This window comes from Oryctolagus cuniculus, chromosome 10 (assembly GCF_051225735.1).
Source record: "Oryctolagus cuniculus isolate XC-2025 breed Fujian yellow rabbit chromosome 10, ASM5122573v1, whole genome shotgun sequence".
Classification (NCBI taxonomy): Eukaryota; Metazoa; Chordata; class Mammalia; order Lagomorpha; family Leporidae; genus Oryctolagus; species Oryctolagus cuniculus.
Window position 1 is genome coordinate 112,208,267 of NC_142876.1, and position 21,572 is coordinate 112,229,838.

A 21,572-nucleotide genomic window follows, 5' to 3' on the forward strand; every position below is an offset into this window, starting at 1 on the left:
GGAGTGCCACAGCACAGAGGGTCTCTGCAGGCTATGATTTTTGTCTGACGGAGTAGGAAGTCATTGACAAATTTTTGTGCCAGGCTGAGTGAGCTTTCCAATCAGGAGACCACTGGCTGCAGGTGGAAGGCTGGCTTGGCAGTCAAGGGCCCAGGAGATAGCAGGAAAATGGAGGAGGGGGAAGAGGAGGAGGGGGGAAAAGGGTAAGAAAGTGGGGGAGGAGGAGGAGATGGGCTGTGGTGGTTTCCCCGGAAGTGGAGGTGTGGCTGAGTTGAGGCCGTGCAGGAGGGAGGGCTGCCAGGAGAGATCTCTAACAGGAAAGTGCGTAGACCTTGCAAGCAGGCTGCTCTGATTCGTCGGGGAGCAGGAGGCTGAAGCGTAGAGGTGCTCCTGGGTGGGTGGGAGGAGTGGGAGGCAGGGGGCCTGTGGGACCAAAAGGCACCTGGCGCAGGAATGACTAATTCTGATGCAGTCAAGAAAATGGGAAAATGTGCTTGTTGAGCACACGGTGTTGGCAAACCTCATTGTTTTATCAATTTCTCTCTTCCTCTCTGGGCTGGTCCCTTTTGATCAATACTAAACAGCGGTCACTGGGAGACGGGGCTGCTTCCTCTTTGCTATGCAGCCTGAGACAATATCCTGCTCCTTCCGCCTCTCCTTCTCCTGCCTGTGGAGGGCAAGCGAGTGGAGAGTGTTTTTGTTTCCCTGTCATAAAGATTGATATGCCTTCCCATTTATGATTTCTTTTTTCAGATCCAACACCTGCAGCTCTCCCTCAGAATTCTCAAGTTGGTTAAATTAAAGCTCCAGCCCTGTGAATGGGCCAAATATGTCATAAAAGATTTCCTGGCACAGCCTTTTGTTAGCAAAATTCATCAATCCGATAAAATCGACACATTTAGATAAGTGTTGCATAAGAATTCAGACTTTGTTATTCCCAACGGAAGTGGATATGAGACTGTAAAAAGGAAGATAAAAAATTATATCTTCTTTTTAGTGAGTTATTTGATCTCCCTGCCGTTTTATTTACTTGTCAGGAAGGGGAGAACAGGTCTTTTGGGTCCTGCTTAAAAACCCAATTCAGTGTCAGTGTTATTCACCAAGCAGACTGGACCCCCTGGGGAGCTCTTAGGGTACTTGTGAGGGTAAATTCATAGTAACAATTTGGATTAATTAAATTGAAGGAAAATTCTCACTTGCATGTCTGAGTTGCTATTCCTGTTTTAATTTGTTGGTCGAAGGTCAAATTGGGGGCTTTCTCACACATCCAGAGGAAGCTGTGCCTTGGAGGGGCCCTGGCAGCCCCTACCCAGCTCGTCCAGCACCCAGAGGACTGGCAGAGAAGGAGAGGTTGTGGCTCACAAGGGCTGTGGTGTGTGGGCCTCTGGCAGGCTAGGCTGGCTTGCCTGGTAGAGAGCGTCAGCTTTGCTGGGTGGCAGAGAACTTCTTTAAATCATTGTAGGTGATCTTTTCACACAAGGAGCCCTTGGTGAGTAAATCCTGTGTCAGTGCTGGTCCAAATGCACAAAATTTCCTACCTAGAGAGGAAAAATTTATACTGATGGACCATGTACATCTTGACCCCTGAAAAGGGTTTAAAACATAAATTTCTTTATTCATCCAAAGAGTAGTTGAATGAAAATGTAGAAAACAGAGAAAAGTTTTTTCTTCTTCTTTATTTGAATGGGGTATTGACAGAGAAAGAGAGAGAGGTGGGGGCAGGGGTGAGGGGAAGGGGAAGAAATGTTCCATCTACTGATTCACTTCCCAAATGTATGTAGTAGCCAAGGCTGGGCCAGGCTGATGCCACTAGTGTTGACCTCCTTCCTGGTCTCCTACATGGGTGGCAGGAACTCAAGTGTTTGGGCCACCATCCATTGCCTCTTAGGTGCTCTTGAAGACAGCTGGAGTATCCAGGACTCAATCCAGACACTCTGATGTCGGATGTGAGGTATCTGTCCAAAGCACTGCTTTCAATTCCATTGAATATCTACTCCTACATACTGAGGGGTGGAATTGTTGGTTTGTAATGATACTTCTGTGTTTAACTTTTAAAGAATTGCCAGTCTGTTTTCCACAGTGGCTACACCACTTTAAATTCCCAGAAGCAGTACTTGAGGATTCCAGGTTCTCCATTCTCACCAACACTTGTTATTTTCCCACAGCCATTATAGTAGGTATAAAGTGGTATCTCATTGTGATTTTTGATTTGTATTTGCCTAATGCCTAGTGATGCTGAATCATCTTTCCATATGTTTATTGACCATTTGTTTGAAAAATTATTTATTCAGATCTTTTGCTCCTTTATTAATTGGTTTGCTTTTGTTATTGTTGAGTTGGAAGAATGGTTTATATATATATATATTTTAAAGATTTATTTATTTAAAAAGCAGAGTGAGAGAGAGAGAGAGAGTGTGTGTGTATAAGGGAGATCTTCTGTTCACTAGTTCATTCTCCAAATGGCTGCCACAGCCAGGTGTGGGCTAGGCTGAAGCCACGAGCCAGGAACTGTGTCCTGGTCTCCCACTTGGGTGGCAGAGAGTGGGCCATCTTTCACTGCCTCCCCAGGTGCGTTAGCAGGAAGCTGGATCAGAAGTGAAGTAGCCAGGACTTGAACTGCAGCTCTGGTATGGGATGCTGGCATTGGAAGCAGTTGCTTAACTCTTTGCCATGACGCCAGCCCCTCTTCGTATATTCTGAACATTAATGCTTTGACAGAGATGTGATTTGCAAATATTTTCTCCTATTCTGTAGGTTGTTTTTGTTTTGTTTTGTTTTGCTTTCTTGATAGTGTCCTTTGGTGAAAAAGCTCTTAATTTTGTTGAAATCTAATTTAGTTTTCTTTTGTTCCCTGTGCTTTAAGAGTTACATGCATGAAATCATTTTCAGATCCATTGTCAGAAAGATTTGCCCCAATGTTTTGTCTCAGAATTTTATAGTTTTAGTTCTTAAGTTTAGGTCTTTGATCCATTTTGAGTTAATTTTTGTGTATGGATAAGAATTCGATGTCATTCTTGTAAAACTTTTATTAATTTGAGATGCCGAGACAGGTATAGGCAGGCAGGCAGAACAAGAAATCTCGTATCCTCTTCTTCACTCACCAAATGCCTGCAATAGCATGGGCAGCTCAGTCCAAGGATGGAGCTAGGGACTCAGCCTGGGTCTCCTGTGTGGGTGGCAGGGACTCAGCTACTGGAATTAGGAACAGAGCCAGCACTCTGCTGTGGGATGTGAACATCGCAACTCTTAGGCCAAATGCCCACCCCACTCCGTTTTTGTGCATGTGGATATCTAGTTTTCCCAGCATTGGTTGATGAAAAAAATATATTGTTTCCCCTTTTAAGTTTGTAAAAAATTACTTAACCTTATGCCCACATGTGTGGGCTTATTCTAGGCTCTCTAGTCTATTTCACTGGTCTCTGTGTCATTATCCCCATGTCACAGTGTATTATGGCTGCAGCTTAGTAAATTTCAAAATTTGAAGTATTAGTCCTCCAGCTTTGTTCTTTTTCAAAATGTTCTGGCTGTTTGGGATCTCTTATAAGTCCATGTGAATTTGAGGATCTACCTTTCCATGTCTGTGAAAAGGCTTAGAATTTTGATAGGGATTATATTGAATTTGTAGATCTCTTTGGTTAGCTCTGATATCTTAACAGTATTTGCTCTTCCTGTCCATGAACATGGGATGTCTTTCTGTTTATTTATGTCTTTATTTTTTTAAAAGATTAATTTATTTACTTGCAAGTCAGAGTTACACAGAGAGAGGAGAGAGAGAGAGGTCTTCCATCTGCTGGTTCACCCCTCAACTGCTGGAGCCGTGCTGATCCAAAGCCAGGAGCCAGGAGCTTCTTTCAGTCTCCCACGTGGGTACAGGGGCCCAAGGACTTGGGCCATCTTCTACTGCTTTCCCAGGCCATTGCGGAGAGCTGGATTGGAAGTGGAGCAGCCAGGCCTTGAACCAGTGCTCATGTGAGATGCCAGCGCTTCAGGCCAGGGCATTAACCTGCTGCGCCGCAGCGCCAGCCCTGATTTGCATCTTTAATTTCTTTTAGCAATGTTTTATAGTTTTCAGTGTTTTGCTTCATTGTTCAGATGTAGCGTGAGTAGTTAATTCTTTGAGATGCTATTATAAATAGAACTGCTTTTTTTTTTTTTTAAAGATTTATTTATTTATTTGAAAGTCAGAGTTACACACAGAGAGAAGGAAAGACAGAGAGAGAGGTCTTCTATGTGCTGGTTCACTCCCCAATTGGCTGCAACAGCCAGAGCTGTGCTGATCTGAAGCTGGGAGTCAGGAGTTTCTTCCAGGTCTCCCATGTGAGTGCAGAGGCCCAAGGACTTGGGCAATAGCAGAGAGGTGGATCGGAATTAGAGCAGCCAGGTCTCCAGCTGGCACCCATATGGGATGCTGGCACTACAGGCAGTGGCTTTACACACTACACCACAGCGCCAGCCCAGGAACTGCTTTCTAAATTTCCTGTTTGGATTGTTCACTGCTGGCATAAGGAGACAAAGCTAATTTTTGGGTGTTGATCATGTCATCTGCAACTTGGCTAAATTTGAGCACCCCCATTTCTAACATACACCTGCATTCATAAGGTGCTTACATTTTTATTTTTATTTTTGTTTTTATTACTTAACATTTTATATAGTAGTTCCTCAGATAACATATCACTATGTTGTTAGCTTTAGGAATACTTAAGTTTTTCTTCTTACAGATACATAGCCAGGGGGCCAGCACTGTGGCATAGCAGGTAAAAGGCACTGCCTGCAGTGCTGGCATCCTATTGAGCTCTGATATGAGCCCTTGTGGCTATCTGGGGACTGAACCAGCAGATGAAAGACCCCTCTCTCTCTTTGCCTCTGCCTCTCTTTAACTCTGCCTTTCAAATAATTAAATCTTAAAAATAAATAAATAAATAAATACATAGCCCAGAGTGAACATCTTTGTGTATTCATTAACCTTTGTACTTTGTTTCTTTTCTTTTTTTTTTTTTTTAATATTTGTTTATTTACTCGAGAGGCAGAGTTACAGACAGAGGAAGAGATAGAGAAGTCTTCCATCTGCTGGTTCACCCCACAACGGCCAGAGTTGAGCCGATCCAAAGCCAGGAGCCAGGAGTTTTCTCCAGGTCTCCCACATGGGTGCAGGGGCCCAAGTGCTTGGGCCCTCTTCTACTGTTTTCCCAGGCCATCAGCAGGGAGCTGGATCCCATATGGGGTGCTGGAACCACAGGTGGATGCTTACCTACTACTCCAGAGCACCAGCCCCTTTCAGTTTCTTTTTTTTTTTCTTTCTTTTTTAAGATTTATTTTATTTATTTGAAAGACAGAGTTAGAGAGAGAGGTGGAGACAGAGAGAGAGGTTGTGGGGAGCAACTGGGAGCAACTCGGACTAGACTAAGTTACTGGAATTAAGACTTATTCTATGCATCTGCTTTCCCACAATATGGCGCTGAGAAGGGAAACAGCTTCTACACAGCTGCCTCCAGTTCAACCAATAAACTGTGGGACCTGCTCCTGATTGGAGCAGCGTACTCGGCGTGTGGGTAGCAGAGTTGGGATTGGTGGAAGAGGACTATAAAGGAGGAGAGAGACGGCATGTACCGTCTAACATCTAAGGGGAACATCTAAGGGGAACATCTATCTGAGGGAACACCTGTGCAGCCCCCGAGAGAGCCGGCCGGCGGTGTGCCGCTCCCCCGCGGAAGTGGGGAATGTGGCTAGGGGGAACCGCCCTTCCACGGAGGTGGAAGGGTCGGTAGCCAACCCGGGAAGAACCAGCAGCAAACCCGGGGAGGGCCGAGCAGACGAAAGAACAGCGCAGGGTCCTGTGTCGTTCCTCCACGAAGACGGGGAGCGACAAGAGGTCTTCCATCCGGTGGTTCGCTCCCCAGATGGCCACAGTGGCCGGAGCTTTGCCCATCTGAAGCCAGGAGCCAGGAGCTTCTTCTGGGTCTCCTACGTGGGTGCAGGGGCCCAAGGACTTGGGGCATCTTCCACTGCTTTCCCAGGCCATAGCAGAGAGCTGGATCGGAAGAGGAGTAGCTAGAAATAGAACCGGCACCCAAATGGGATGCCGGCACTTCAGGTCAGGGCTTTAACATGCTGCACCACAGCCTCTCCCCCCCCTCCCCTTTCAGTTTCTTAGCCCTAATGAGTTCCCAGCTTTGTGATTACTGGATTGAAGGGCACAGATGTTTGAAACATTTTGTTATACATTGCTGTGTTATTTCCCAAATGTGTTCTACCATTTTACACAGGTGTCAATAGCTAACATTAATTTATTATTATTTCAAAATATTGTATTTAGTATTGTTTTAAAATACATTTGAAACATGGTTGGCTAGAAATGATGTTTTACTGCTTTTTTAATATGAAGTTTTTAATTACTGATGAAATTGAGCATTTTTCCTTAAGTGTATTAAGCAGTTGTGCTTATATGTATGTGAGTTATGCTCATGTTTTTTGTCTGTTTGCCTCTTGTGATTTTAATGCTTTCTTCTTGATTTTCAAGCGTGTTTAATATTAAAAAAGATATTGCTGTTAACTCTTTGCCTATTACATTTGCTTCAAATAAGTCATCAGCATTTGTCTTTCCATTTTGGTTCTTTTTTTGACATGCAGACGTTTCTAATTTTTATGTAGTCAAACTCTTTGATTGTTTTCTTTGTGATTTCTTTATCTCTGAAAGCATTTAAAATTACTGTTGCATAAGCATTTATCAATGCTAACAGAAATAAAAATAGAAGATAAAAATGTACCCACAATCTTCCCAATGCATCAAATTAAAGTGTTTTTTCCGCAGGATCCCTGTCAGTCTTTCCCACCTGTACATAATTTGAGGGAGTTGTTATCACAACATTGACACTGTTCTGTGTTCTAGGCTTTTCTGTTTATTTCTCCACTAAATGTTATCATCTGACAGCATCCTTGATATATCTTTCCCCTAGACTCCTGCTGTGTTTCTCCTGCTCCATGAATACTTTTTATTTCTTTCTTTCTGTTTTAGCCCAGGCCCTCTGCTGAGAGCCCACCTGGGGCTCCACTGGTCCTGCTTCCCTGCCTGGTCTTGGGGTAAATGCCAGTCTCAAGGGATTTGTCTGCCTCTGTGCAGACTGTTTTTTTTTTTTTTTTTAAGATTTATTTATTTATTTTAAAGGCAGAGTTACAAAGAGGAAGTGGCAGAGAGAGAGAGAGAGAGAGAGAGAGAGAGGTCTTCAATCCACTGGTTCATTCCCCAAATGGCCACAACAGCTGGAGCTGGGCTGATCCAAAGCCAGGAGCCAGGATCTTCTTTAAAATCTCCCATGCAGGTGCAGGGGCCCAAGGATTTGGGCCATCTTCTACTGCTTTCCCAGGTCATAGCAGAGAGCTGGATTGGAGGGGGAGTAGCTGGGACTTGAACCAGCACCCGTGTGGGATGCTGGCACTCCAGGTGGTGGCTTTACTGGCTACGCCACAGCACTGGTCCCATCTTGTGCAAAGTTTTAAAGGCATGCATTCCATTGGTGCTAGCTGTGTGGTCTTGGGCAAGTCACTTAAGCTCTCTGAGTTGCTGTTTGTTCTCTGTGAAGGCTAATGTGCTTCGTGGTGAGGGAGTGTTTGATACGGAGCCTGGCATCACAGCTGTAATGTATGAGGTGCCCACTGTGTACTTGGCCCTGTGCTAGGGATTTCCCACACACAGCTCATTGACTAAGATCTTTACCAGAGGTAGGTTTTGCTTCTGGTTTGACTGCTGACTAAAATAAGACTTGTGAAATGTTGGCAATATAATTTCTGTATCAAACCCAAAACTGGTATTTTATTTGTTTGTATTTCTTTTATATGGGTGATACATTTCCATGTGTGTGTGTATGTATGATTATACACACATAAATATCTTATTTTTACTCCTCTGAGATTAATTTTTGAGTGCTGGCAAAGGTCAGCCTGCATGCACAGTCAGCACATCTGGGCCCAGCCCCCATGATGCTCTGCAGCTGCGAGGGAAGGAGGAGGCAGGAGGCAGGAGGCGCACTGGGTGTGCTCCAGGTTAGCTCCTGCCATGCCGCCTTAGCTGCAGAGCTGCTGTCTTGGGCTGGAGCCTTTTGTGCTCCCAGAACTCAACAACCAGGGACGTCTGGGCTCTCTTTTGGGGGGTTTCATGGGACCAGATCTGCCTTCTGCAGCCAGAAACCAGGGTGCCCCAGTGCGCAACACATTCAGGAAACCAGCAGGGCCAGCTTCTTCTCTTGAGCCTGGGAAAGGGCCAGACAGCTGGCCCAACGTGACTTTATGTTTTTTTATAATATGTTGCCCAAAAGGGTTTGGATAAAAATAATTGAATTTCCGAAAGCTTTATGGTTAATCGCTGGAATTCTCCGTGTAGGTTCTTACCCTCTCCATCCCTCTGGGCCTCAGACTCAGGGTGTGGAAGCAGCCAGTGCGCGTGGGCTGGGTCCTGGCTCAGGCTCTGCCGACAGCTCTTCCTCTCAGCCCTCGCCTCCTCCCACCAGAGAGGCCTGGACTCTGGGCTGCTGCAGCCCCGCCACTTTCTCCCGGCCCCCCCGCATCCTGGGCCAGTCTCCGGCTTCCCTGGAATGGCCACGTGAGCCCCACTCATTGGGTGCTGCGGTCATGGGAGTGCTTGGCCCAGGGCCCGGCACAGAGCAGGCCTCGGAGATGTGCCCACTCGGGTGCCTGCCAGTTCCCTGGCTTTTCCCTTGTGTTTCTCCTTTCCTGCCTCCCTTCCTTCTTGTTTCCATTCTTCCCTTCCATCTTCTCACTGTTTCTTTTTTAAGATTCTTTTCCCTTGCCTCTGCCCTCCCCGCACGTTCCTATCTCTGTCTGGCACCGCCTTCCTGAGGCAGCTCCTCTCTGCAAGGCAACAGGGCCTGTCTGAGCTGTCCTGGGATTGGTAGGCGAGCGAGTCTCAGGTCCCGTCAGGCATCGCTGTCCTGAATGGACGTCGCCTGGTCACACTCACCACTGGGGCCCCTGGTGGCTCCCGAGATTGCTTCAGTTGCTCTTTAGGGAACTCCAGGTTCTTTTCATCTTCAACAACAACAACAACAACAAAAAAGCTGATTTTCTTTGAGGGTTTGCTCCCACGAAGGCCAGGGCTGTGTGGTGAGGATCAGACAACCCAGTGGAGCTCCTCCCTGCCAGAGCTTGCTGTCTGGTTGAGCAGAAAAAAGAGTGGACGCTGAAGACAGGAACCTGAGCTGAAGTGGCTCTTCTGAGCAGTGTGGAGCTTCTGAGAAAGGAGGATCTAACCCATTCTGGAAGGGCAAGTGGTAACTAAGCAGGGGCGAAGGTCAGGCCAGGGCACCACCACCATGTGCTGGTGCAGGTGCTGGTGGCACCCCTGGTGCTCATGGCACCTTATGTACACTAACTCCTCTGGCCTGGGAGATGGCCTATAGCACAGGCCAGGCCATTAACTGGTAGACAAGGAAATGGAGGCTGAGTAAGGAGATCTCACTTCAGCCAGTTTAGATGGAAAACCAGTGCCTGGTTCCTGCCCCAGGCTGCCGGTTGCCTCGACAGCAGAGGGGCAGGAGGTGTGGCCGCAGTGTGACCTGAAGCTGGCACTGGGCCAGGCTGGAGATTTTTACCCATTATGCAGAGGTTGGGCTGAGTGAGTCACTGTGCAGGGGCTGGGGCACATCACAGAGGGCCTTGTGCACCAGCCCAGGGTCTGGGCTCCATCTTGGGCTGACCCCAGAGCCCCTGAGAGTAGGGAGGGGGAAGGCTCATGCCTCCAGATGGTGCTCCTGGAAGTTTCTCCCAGTACAGCTGGTGCCTGGTATAAGGATGCACACAGACTTTTAAGCGTAGTTGGTGCTGTGGCTCACTGGGTTAATCCTCCACCTGCGGCGTTGGCATCCCATATGGGCGCCGGTTCTAGTCCTGGTTGCTCCTCTTCTGGTCCGGCTCTCTGCTGTGGCCTGGGAAGGCAGTAGAGGATGGCTCGAGTGCTTGGGCCATGCACCCGCATGGGAGACCAGGAGGAAGCTACCTGGCTGCTGGCTTCAGATCGGAGTAGCTTTGGCCATTTGGGGAGTGAACCAACAGAAGGAAGACCTTTCTCTCTTTCTCTCTCTCACTGTCTATAACTCTACCTGTAAAACAACAACAACAACAACAACCAGTCTGGTGGCCAGGATGGTAAGGCTCTGCCCCACGTTGTAACTGGGTAAGAGTGCAATCAGTGGATGGCTGGAGCCATAAGATGAAGCAGTGACCCGCTGCGGTGACTTCTGAAAGATGCGGAACTCAGAGACCAGGGCACTGCCATCCGAGGTCAGATCCAGGAAGCAGCTTGGTGGCATACAGCCGGGTGGGACTAGACTGAGGCACAGACTTGGGAATTGTCCACAGTGGAGCTGTGGCTCAGGCTGTCAGGGCTCAGGGAGCTCCTGAGGGGGAGAGGCCGGGGGTCGTCAACCGAGGGAGTAAGGGTTTGGGGTTGTGGGTGAGGGGCTGTGGAGACGGCCGGATGGCTGGGATCTGAGTTAGATGTCACAGAGGGAAGCAAGTCTGAGGGAGGAGCTTGACTGCTGGGGAGCTGCTGGAACTTGGTTCTGTGCTGCAGTCCCCACCCCAGCACACAGGGTCCGTGCCTTGATCACTGCCCTGGCCCCCGGCCCGTCACAGAGTCGATAGCTCCATCCGTGCCCCAGACCCACACCCCACTGCTGCAGGCTTTGTCGATTGGTGTGCACTCTCCACCGAGCCTGGCACAGAGGAGTGCGTAGTAAGTACATGTCCCTGGCTTGAAAGGAAGCAGTCAGAGGTGATGTTGTAAGAAAATCAGACGTGTGCTGTAGTAAGCAGGTGCTGTGTTCGTTTTGAAATGTGAATAGAAAGAGAAATTAAGTGTCAAATGAAAGAGGCAGGCTGCTGTGAGGGTCACTTTCTCCCTACGGAGAAGAGAAGTCTGGGACCAATAAAAGGCAGCAGGCACCAGTGCGGAGAAGAGCCTGGAGGGGGCGTGTGAAGGTCGCCTAGGGGTGCCTTGGGTCAGAGGGGACTCCAGGAAGGGTCCTGTAGCTGTCCTGGTGGCCCTGGTGCAGGGCATTCCTTGTCGCACTCCTTCCAGTTCAGTTGCCTCCTCCAAGGCTGGCTTCCCCCTCTGCTTCCTTTGGGGCAGCACCGTTGGGGAATGAACCAACAGGCCCGGGGTCAGGTGTTACCCAGAGCGCAGGCCTCACACGCATGGCAGGCGATGTGCGTCTGGGTCTGGACTTAGCTGTGGCACAAGGGCAGTGAGCTGTGGGAGGAAGCTAATTCTTTTTCAGTCATCTTTCAGTCTTTTTGTTAAGTTCAGACGCGTGTCTCGAATTGGTGCATACATAGTGTCTTCAAGATTTCCCCAGCATTTTAACCAGGCTCAGTGGCTTCAGCAGGCAATTGTATCTAGCCAGAATTTATACCTCTGTTTTGTTTTCTTTTTCTTTCTTTCTCTTTCTCTCTCTCTCTCTCTCTCTCTTTTTTTTTTTTTTTTTTTTTTTTTTTTTGTAGCTACAGTAGAAGATTTCTTATCCCCTGAGATTGGATTTTGGTTATTCAAAAAAAGTGCCTTAAAACAGGGAATTGGGGCCGGTGCTATGGTGCAGTGGGTGAAAGCCATGGCCTGAAGCACCGGCATCCCATATGGGTGCCAGTTCTAGTCCCGGCTGCTGCTTTTCCAATTCCGCTCTCTGCTATGGCTTGGGAAAGCAGTAGAAGATGGCCCAAGTCCTTGGGTCCCTGCACCCATGTGGGAGACCAGGAGGAGGCTCCTGGCTCCTGGCTTAGGATCGGTGCAGCTCTGGCCGTTGCGGCCAACTGAAGAGTGAACCATCGGATGGCAGACCTCTCTCTGTCTCTCTGCCTCTCCTCTTTGTGTAACTCTGACTTTCAAATAAATAAATAAATCCTTAAAAAAAAAACCAAACCAGGGAATCATAAAAAAAAGTGACATTCATACCTTAACTGTGCTATTTTAACTTAAAACATCCGTATGCATATTTCTTTGAAAAACCAACTATGTGAGTTGGTACAGAGAAAATACCACATTTACACATTGCACCTCTCTCCGTCAGCTCCCCAGTATTGGTTGTCGGTCCAGGTTGGTCTGAGGCAGCTCAGCCAGTTGAGCAGTTTTGTGTCCTGAGTTAGGTCCATTTGCTCTTCTTTTTGTTTCTTTGAGATGGTTGTGGTTTCTACATCATTTATGTCTTCAACTTTTCAAAAATGATTACTTATAATCTATATATTTTCTTTAATTCACCTGAATTCTAGGAAGTCAACTACATTTTATATTTTTCCTTGTTTGGTTAGAATTTGAATTTTCAGAAGTTCTAGGGTTTGTTGATTTGCAATAATGAAAAGTTGTAGTTTGTGGTTCTGTAGTTGCTGCAGGCTGCCACTGTTAGCATCTGGCTCTTTTTTTATTTTTAAGACTTATTTATGGGGCAGTGTTGTGGTGTAGCAGGCTAAGCTGGCTCCTGAAGCCTCAGCATCCCATTTCTGCATGGGTTCATGTTGCAGCTGCTCCATTTCCAATCTATTTTCCTGCTAATGTGCCTTGGGAAAGCAGTAGAAGGTGGCCCAAGTACTTGGGCCTCTACCACTCACATGGGAGACCCAGATGGAGTTCCTTGCTCCTGACTGTGGCCTGGCCCAGCCCTGGATGTTGCGGTCATTTGGAGAGTGAACAAGTGGTTGGAAGATCTCTCTCTCCAACGTGGCTCTGAAGCTAAGAGGCAGGAATTCCATCTGGCTCTGCACACCTGAGACAGGGGTCCAAGTACCTGGGATATCTGCCACTGCTTTCCTACGCACATTAGCAGGGAGCTGGGTCAGTAATGGAGTAGTCGGGACTTGAACTGGAACCCATATGGGATGCCAGCATTGTAGGTGGTGGCTTAACTCCCGTAGTGCCACAATACTGGCCCCTGGCTGTTGTTCTCCTGTGTGCACCCTAGGCCACAATACTGGCCCCTGGCTGTTGTTCTACTGTGTGCACTCTTTCCTTTGTGTGCAGTTGTTTCTCCTGGCTAAGTCCTGCACTTTGACCATGTTGTAGCGATGTTTACCACAGTGACTTTCTGGAGAAAACCTCAGTAAATGACCACGCCCGTTGTGAGATTTTTCACTTTTTGTTGTCCTGGTGCCCTCCCCAGGGACTCCCTGACTCTGTTCCAGCGCTTGCTGGCAGACAAGCCGCCCAGCCTGTCTTTTCTTCCAGGATGAGCCCACTGGCTGGTACTCCAAGATGCCTTTCATCTCTGAACCACTGCCTAACGCACCGTCGGGTTCTTTAAGGTGAAGCAAGAATTGCAAAGCAGTGTGAGTGCAGAACTTTCCCATAACCTCTCCTCATGTCCTCTCTGGTTTTTGAATATACACCTAATTTAACACCACATTTTAAAGAGATCTTCCCTAACACATCTTTTCAGAGCACTCGGTTTAAGAAATAGCTGTTACCATGCTGTTGCTTCATGACACTGAGTTAAATTACGTTCTTATGGTAACACAGTAACTGGCATTACCAAGGTGAGGACATAACCAGAATGCCTGTTGTTCGGCTTCAGGGTCCACTGGTGGGGACAAAGATGTAGGAATACTGGCCTCTCGAGTGTGGCCTTAAGCCTCAGGCTGTCTCCTCAGTGTGGACATTCATTGTGCCAGGCACCATGCTCAGGTTTGGCACAGGGAATGGAGTTGGTTGGTCAAGGATGCCCTAGCAGTGGCAGGTGGGGGAGGGCTTCTACTCTGTCTTTTATTTGTGGCAGACGATTGGTTTTTCCAGTTAGATGGTGTTATAACAATGCCTTTTAGAAGAAATATATTTAAATAAGAACATGAATTCTTTTTTTTTTTTTTTTTTTTGACAGCTAGAGTTAGAGAGAGAGAGAGAGAAAAAGGTCTTCCTTCCGTTGGTTCACCCCCCAAATGGCCACCACAGCCAGAGCTACACCAATCCGAAGCCAGGAGCCAGGAGCTTCCTCCAGGTGTCCCACGTGGGTGCAGGTGCCCAAGCACTTGGGCCATCCTCCACTGCCTTCCCGGGCCACAGCAGAGAGCTGGACTGGGAAAGGAGCAACCAGGACTAGAACCCGGCGCTCTTTTGGGATGCCAGCCCCACAGGTGGAGGATTAACCCAGTGAACCATGGCGCCACCCCCCACCCCATTTTTTTTTTTAAGAACATGAATTCTTTTAAAGAAAAAACTAGAGCCAGCAGTAGCTCAGGTTGGGACCAGTGGCCTGAGCGCAGAGGAGCAGGGATACAGGGAGCAGGACAGCCACGATGCTCTTCTCCCCTCCCTGTGCCTGTGCCGAGGGCTGGGGATGGCTCTGGGCTCCATCTTCTGGTCTTCTGTGTAGGAAGACCAGAGGTGCCATCTGACAGTGGGGCAGGCATCCCTGGGTCCTGGGGAGTCCAGCATAGTAAGACTTTTGAGACCTGAGTACCAGACTCAAGGCTTCTCCTGGCTTCTGCCATCTGCTTCCCTTGTGACCCCATAGTAGTCACTCAGCCTTGCTGTTCCTCATCTCTAAAATGATGATGTAATCACCGACACATTGTGAGGATTACATAGGGTACTATGAACGCAAGAATCTCGCCAGGTGCCATGTGTACGGTGCGTGTGCCACTGTTATTTGCAAACAAATGAATGATTCTGAATCTGGGAATGATATGACAGTTCTTCCTATCTCATAGGGTTGTTAAAGATCTTGCAAATTTATGACTTAATTTGAAAGTGATAACAAACTGTCAGAATATTGGCTGCTGTAATTACAGTTATCATATAATTCTGTCACTGGTTTGAGAACTAAAACTACTAGAAGGCACGAGTTTTGTTAATGCATTTAGTCCTGGTGACAGGACTAACTGTATGTTCCCTGGTGTTCGGAGATCAGCCATGTTGCGAATCTTTTGTGGACTTGAGACGCACACCTGTCTGCCCAACCTACCTGGAGCGTCACTGTTGGACCTTCTCAGGGTGGAAGGGAACTCTGCTGGCTGTGTGAGCTGGCCGGGCTTCAGGACGCTCTTCTGTCAAATAGGGGCAGGAGGAGCAACAGTGTTGCCGGGCTGGGGATGAGGAAACGGCAGTGAAAGCCCCACAGGTCATTGCTGGAACTGTAGGTGCTCCGTGGAGGACCCTGTCCTTTGCTCACTCCTGCCGTGTTGAGCACTGGACTGCATACACGCAGAAAGGCCCGACTAGCAGGTTTTAGAGTTGAGAAGCTAAGGGCGGTGCTTGGTGGAGGAAGCAAAGTCCAGGAGTAGAAGGGGTACCGAAGGGGCCGGGGTTAGGGCACAAGTTAAGATGCCTGCGTCCCCCGTCGGAGTCCTTGGGTTTGATACCTGGCTGACTCCAGCATCTTGATAATGCAGACACTGGAAAGTGTCTAATGCAGTGGTGATAGCTTAAGTCATTGGGTTCCTGTCTCCCTGGATGGAGTTCCTGGTTCCCAGCTGTGGCCTTCGCTCAGCCCTGGTTGTTGTGGCCATTTTAGGAGTGAACCAGTGGAAGGAAGATCAGTCTCTCTCTCTCTCTCTCTCTTTCTCTCTCTCTGCCCATTAGCTTCTCACAATAAATGAATAAATTAAGAAATAATTTAAAAATAAGCGGTAAAGAAATGTCTCCTGGAAATGCATTTAATAAATAAATAGTAGTTGTCTAACATTAAATGGCTTATTGAGGAAATACAAATGAAAATAAAATATATTAAAAATAACCAAAAAAAGTGATTACCTGTTTTGGTATTATACAATGAAATAGTCATCTCAGATGTTCATGGTATTAAATCTTTCAATCTATGTTTTTTCCTCTTAATGAAGATGTAATTCACATACATAAAAGTCACCTTTTCAGTATGTAAAGATGTACCTGCTGAGGGCCGGCACTGTGGCATAGCAGGTTAAGCATCTGCCTGCGGTGCCGGCATCCCATTTGGGCAATGGTTCGAGTCCCGGGTGCTCTAGTTCTGATCCAGCTCGCTGCTGATGGCCTGGTAAAGCAGTAGAAGATTGCTTGGGCCCCTGCACCCAGATGGGAGACCCAGAAAAAGCTCCTGGCTCCTGGTTTCAGATCGGCCCAGTTCTGGCCATTAGGGCCAATTGGGGAGTGAACCAGTGGTTGCAAGACCTCTCTCTCTGTCTCTCCCTCTCTCTGTCTGTAACTCTGCCTCTGAAATAAATAAATAAAATCTTTAAAACAAAGTGCTTGCTGTCCCCAACATTTAATTTCAAAACATTTTCATTATCCCAACAGAAAACCCTGTGTCATCAACCCAGCACCTCTCCATTCTCCCTAGCAAACGGTCTGGGAGCTGCCATCTTCTTTCTGCCTCTGTGGGCTTACCAACCCTGCGTATTTCCTGTGGTGGAGTCACACACTGTGTGTACTTTGTGTCAGGCTTCTTTCCCTCGGCATGTTTTTGAGTTTCATCTGCACTTACACGTCTGCTTTTACTTCATTCCTTTTTATGACTGAATACTAGTCCGTTATGTGTATATACCACAGTCTGTGTATCTACTTATCAGTTGATGAACACTCGAACTGTTTCTGCTTTTTGTCTATCACAAATAGTGCTGCTATGAACATGCTTGGACATGTATTTGTTTAAGCACTGATTTCAGTTCTTTTGGGTGTATATCTAAGAGTGGAATTGCTAATCAAGTGGTGATTCTGCGTTCTTTATATTTGAAGCGTATTTCTTGCTGCATATAGGACTCTTGGGTACCAGACTTTGCCCCCTAGTTCTCAGCTCCTTGAGTATGTCAGCCTGCTGCCTTCTGGCTCCCAGTTTCTCCTGAGAAGCCAACTGTTGATCTTACTGTGGACCCCTGTACACTGATGAGTCGCTTCCCTCTTGGTGCTTCTAAGATCCTCCCCTTGTCCTTGCTTTTTACAGTTTATAATGTGTCGAAGTGTGGATCTGAGTTTATCCTACTGGGAATTTGGTGAGCTTCTTCTGGAAATACAGATTAATGTTTTTCATCAGATTTGAGAAGTTTTATTTCTTCAGACATCTTTTCTGTCTCTGTCGCTCCTTTCCTTCAGAAACTCCCATGAGGTATTTGTTTCTATGCTGAAGTGTCTCACGTGTCTCTGAGGCTGTGGTTTTTCTTTTTCTCCCTCTCTTTAAATATGTCACTCTTATTTTAAATTTGTTTTAAGTCTGTTCTGTCTTTTCTTCCTTTTCCTCAGACTGAATAATCTCATTTGACATCTTTCAAGCTTGTTCATTCTTTTTATCTTCCTGCTCAAATCTGCTGTTCAATTCCTCTGGTATTTTTCATTTCAGTTACTGTACTTTTCAAGTTTGGAATTTGCTTGTTTTTTTTTTTTTCTTTAAGACTAATTTATAACTTCATTTTTTCTTATTTAGTTTTTTTTTCTTAAAGATTTATTTACTTATTTGAAAGTCAGAGTTACACAGAGAGAGGAGAAACAGAGAGAGAGAGAGACAGAGACAGGTCCTCCATCCGCTGGTTCACTCTCCAGATGGCCACAATGGCCGGAGCTGCGCCGATCCAAAGCCAAGAGCCAGAAGCTTTTTTCAGGTCTCCCATGCAGATGCAGGGGCCCAAGGACTAGGGCCATCTTCTACTGCTTTTCCAGGCCATAGCAGAGAGCTGGATCAGAAGTGGAGCAGCTGGGACTTGAACCAGCATCCTTCTGAGATACCAGCTCTGTAGGCAGCAGCTTTACCCGCTAAGCCACAGCACCAGGCCCCTCCTTTAGGTTTTTTTTTTTTTTTGTCTTAGTTTCCTGTATATGTTTGAATATTCTTAGAATACTTGATTTAAAGTCCTTGCAAGAAAGTGTTCTCAGGAACAGTTTCTCTTGTCTTTTTCTTGTTGTGCATAGATCATGCTCTTGTTTGTTTGCATACATTGTAAATTTTAATTGAAAACTAAACGTCTAGAACAATATGAAGTGAGAATTCTGGAAATCAGATTTCTGTTCCCCGTAGTTTGTTATTAGAGTTATTGTATTGACTTTTCTGAACTAATTCTATGTATTCCTTGTCACATGTGACTGACCGTTGTGGTCTCTGTTCAGTTAGCTTAGTGGGCAGCTCATGACTAGACAGAGACTTCCCCAAATGCCTGCAATCATTCAGTCTCCCGTCTTTGCCAAGGAGCTCCATGCATGTTGGGCCATGCTTTCAATGCTTGGTCTGGCAGCTGCCAACTCTGCCTTAGCCTTCACCTCTTTGCTTGCACAGAGCCTCAAGGTCAGCCAGAGGTGGGAGTGTCTCAGGTTTTTCATGAGCATATGCAGAGCCTTGGGTATACTCACACCTCTGTGCCTGAGAGGGGTCCTTTTAGATTCCCAGAGCTTTTCCAAGTTCCCTGTGGAGATTTTGCTTCTAACTTTTTGTCAGCCTGACGTTTGCCTAAATGGTTACCTTCTGCCATAGGTAGCTGTGATGTTAAAAGATTGTGTATGATTATTTTCTACAAATACCCCCAGAGGAAAAAGCTGTTTGCACTGGGGAAGCTCCAAAGCAGGCCAAATAAAGCTGCCTTGCTGTTGGGGTCTGTATAGAATCAAGAGCCAGAATAATAATGGCAGTTCTCTGGGCCAGGGGCTGTGAAGGGGCCAAGACCCATGCTGCCCCCGTCAGTGCTTGACAGGCTACTGGATGTCTACGTGGTTGCGACAGTTGGTTTTCAAGGCTATCTCCAAGCTTTGGAGCGGTAGATGGAAATAGGGTACATTCACATGTCACAAGTCCCACTTGTTCTTACCAAGACTCAGCCAGAGTTACAGAGAGAGGGAGAGACAGAGAAATCTTTCATCTACTGGTTTACTCCCCCAGTGACCAAATCAGCTGGGACCGGGCCAGGACAAAGCCAGGGGCCTGACATTCCATCTGGATCTCCCACTTGAGTGGCTGGGACCCAAGTACTTGGGCTGTCCTCTGCTGCTTTCCCAGGTGCATTAGCTGGGCGTTGGCTTGGAAATGTAGCAGCCACAACTAGAATCAGCGCTCATAGGGGATGCTGGTGTTACATGTGGCAGCTTAATCCACTGCACCACAGTGCCAGCCCCTCAGCCATTTTGTCTTGAATCAACACTCCAAAGATTGCTCAAGCCTTTGCCTGATTTCCAGAATTTTGAAAAAGTTGATTGTGACAGTGTTTGCCAGTGTTCCTGTTTTTATGGAGGAGGGGTTTGAGGATGTTCTCACTCCACCGTTTTCGGTGATCTTCCTGTGTACGTTCAGCCTTAGATTTACACCTTGTAGAAGTATCCCAAAGCCAAAGCAACAAAAACCCTCGAAATATTAGTCGTGCCCACCGACATATTTACCACCATGCTATTTATAAGAGCAGAAGATTTGGAATGTTGTGAACAAGAGTCTGGAGGAGCAAGCATGTAAACCGTGCTTGCTCTTTTGTGCAGCTGTGACAATGAAGAGGTTACCCGTGACGGAGAGGTTGCAAGCTCTGGTTCGAGGCTCAGATGGGCTACGTGTGAGTTTGTTTCTGAGGTTTTATTACCAATGACTTGGAGCAAATTAATTCACTTCTCTAAGTCTCATTTTCTAATCTATTATAAGATGGTGACAAGTCCACAGTGGTTTTGTGAGGTTTAAGTAAAATCATCTCTGTTGAATATTGACTCAGCCCAGAGAGTTACTGTCTTTGATGTTGCTGTCACTCAACAGAAAATTCTGATGATATAGTGGTACATGTACAAACAGGATGGGAAATTACATGCGTTTGATAACCAAAATGTGAGAAAATTTCCCTTGGCGAAACATGGGGAAACCATGGTTAGAAGAAAAAAACATCACAATGATGGGATTGTGGGCTGTATATTTTCTTTCCCCCTTTTTTCTGACAGGGTTTGGTGCTTTGTGTTTTTGGTAGAACAGGTAGATTCACTTGAAGCGGGCAGGGCTTTTCTGGCAGGGTCCTGGCGGAGCACTCCCCCTCCCTGGTAGGCCCTGGGCTGCCGAGATGGGGCTCCTGAGGCTCCTGGTCCCTGCGTTGCCTGAGTCTCCAGGAGGCCGGGTGTTCATCATCTTCTTCAAGGGCTCTTGCATTCAGAGGCCCCGGGAGCCGCGGGGTCACTGCTGCCTCCTCAGGGAGGGTTCTGAAGCTGGAGTTAACACCTAGGAGGGCCCTTCTGAATTCTGATGGCCCACACAAGGCATGTCCCCCTGGGGCCCCTGTTGTCCTGTCTGCTGCGTTGAGGGAGGGACAGGAGATCTCTGGCCAGCTGCTCCAGGAATGCACCTCATGTCACGCTCACGGTCTCTAACGGAGCTGCTTGTTTTTCCATCTCAGGTTCCGAGGGGCACCCATTATACCTGTGGCCGCCAAGCCTGGGGGACCAGAGGCCCCTGAAACTGAAGCTCCACAGGGCATCTCAGAGCTCATTGAGGTACTGTTGGCTTGATCCCAGGTTGTCCTGCAGACCCTGTCCTGCTGAGCAGGCTCCCTATGTCCCTTCTGCTCTCAGAAAGACAGACTCTGACCCCTCCGGCCTCCACACAGCCTTCCCTCCAGCCCAGGGCCCTGCAGAGTACCTGTGCTTCATGGCCTCTTCTTCCCTCTTACGTGTTCCACTCAGGTGAAGCAGCACCTGCCCATCTGGAACCCTGGGCCACGTCATTTGTTCCACTCCTTCCAGTTGCATGAATCCCTTCAGTGTCTCCCTCTGAACCAGGCACCATGCGGCCGGGTGAAGGAGATGGTGCCAACAGCACGGGCAGCACAGCTCTGTCCCAAGAGATGGAGGCCTTCACCTTTTGGAGCCATGGGCCTGAGGCCCAGGCCATTCTCCACACTCAGTGGTAGTGGACAGAGGGAGGGAGCCCAGTTGTCCAGCAGGGTGCTCAGGGCAGCAGGTGAGGAGGGTCATGTGTGTGGTGGGAGGGTCCTAAGGCAGACAGTGCTGAGAGTAGGGCCTGCAGGGTTCCCCTGTGGCGCACGTGGAGCAGCTCGTGGGTGGCGTGGCGGAATGCCTTGACCTAGCATTGGCCCCTCCACTATTGCTGCCACCATAGCCAGGTGACATCATCTCTTTTGCCTCTTTCTGGCACTTGCCATGTGCAGTTGCTGTGAGGGCTAAATGATTGGTTAATATGCTCAAAACAGTACTACCCTGGTGCTTGACAAGACCATGCTGTTGAATTTTATGTACCATGCACTGTGCTCAGTGCTTCATATATATGACTATTAGCATTCACAACAACCTGGAAGGCTTAAGATCCCATGTTATGAAGGAGAAGTCTGAGATTCTGAGAGGCCAAGTTACTTGCCCATGGTCTCACAGCCGGGATTCAGACCCACCGTGGTCGTTGGGTTTGGCATTGGGGTCCCCCCATGCCTACAGAGCACAGATCAAGTTGGAGTGTGGGCACTCCCTCTGTCTCTGCGATTCGCACTGGGCTGATCCCGCTGACCTCACACAGAAACGCTTTCTGAGTGAGGCTTTGTTACTTTTCCATCCACTCTAGTGAGACTGGTCAGGGAGCCTGGGACAGTTGTTTTTGTTAAAGCAAAATCCACAAAAATGTGGCTATGAAGGATGTTTGTATATGCCTTTAAGAGGCTTC

At 47.6% G+C, this 21,572-nt stretch overlaps 1 protein-coding gene across 9 annotated transcripts in view; it reads left to right on the forward strand.

The window, feature by feature from the left end:
• EEFSEC (eukaryotic elongation factor, selenocysteine-tRNA specific) overlaps window positions 1-21,572 on the forward strand; it is a 242,584-nt gene that overhangs the window by 92,231 nt on the left and 128,781 nt on the right. For 8 of the 9 annotated variants that reach the window (XM_089305614.1, XM_089305607.1, XM_002713149.6 and 5 more), the window contains one exon: window positions 20,299-20,395. In XM_089305614.1, coding sequence (XP_089161740.1) covers window positions 20,299-20,395 — 97 coding nt within the window. Of the gene's footprint in view, window positions 1-258; window positions 385-20,298; window positions 20,396-21,572 lie in introns of those variants that run through there. The other variant, XM_089305612.1, reaches the window with a different exon arrangement.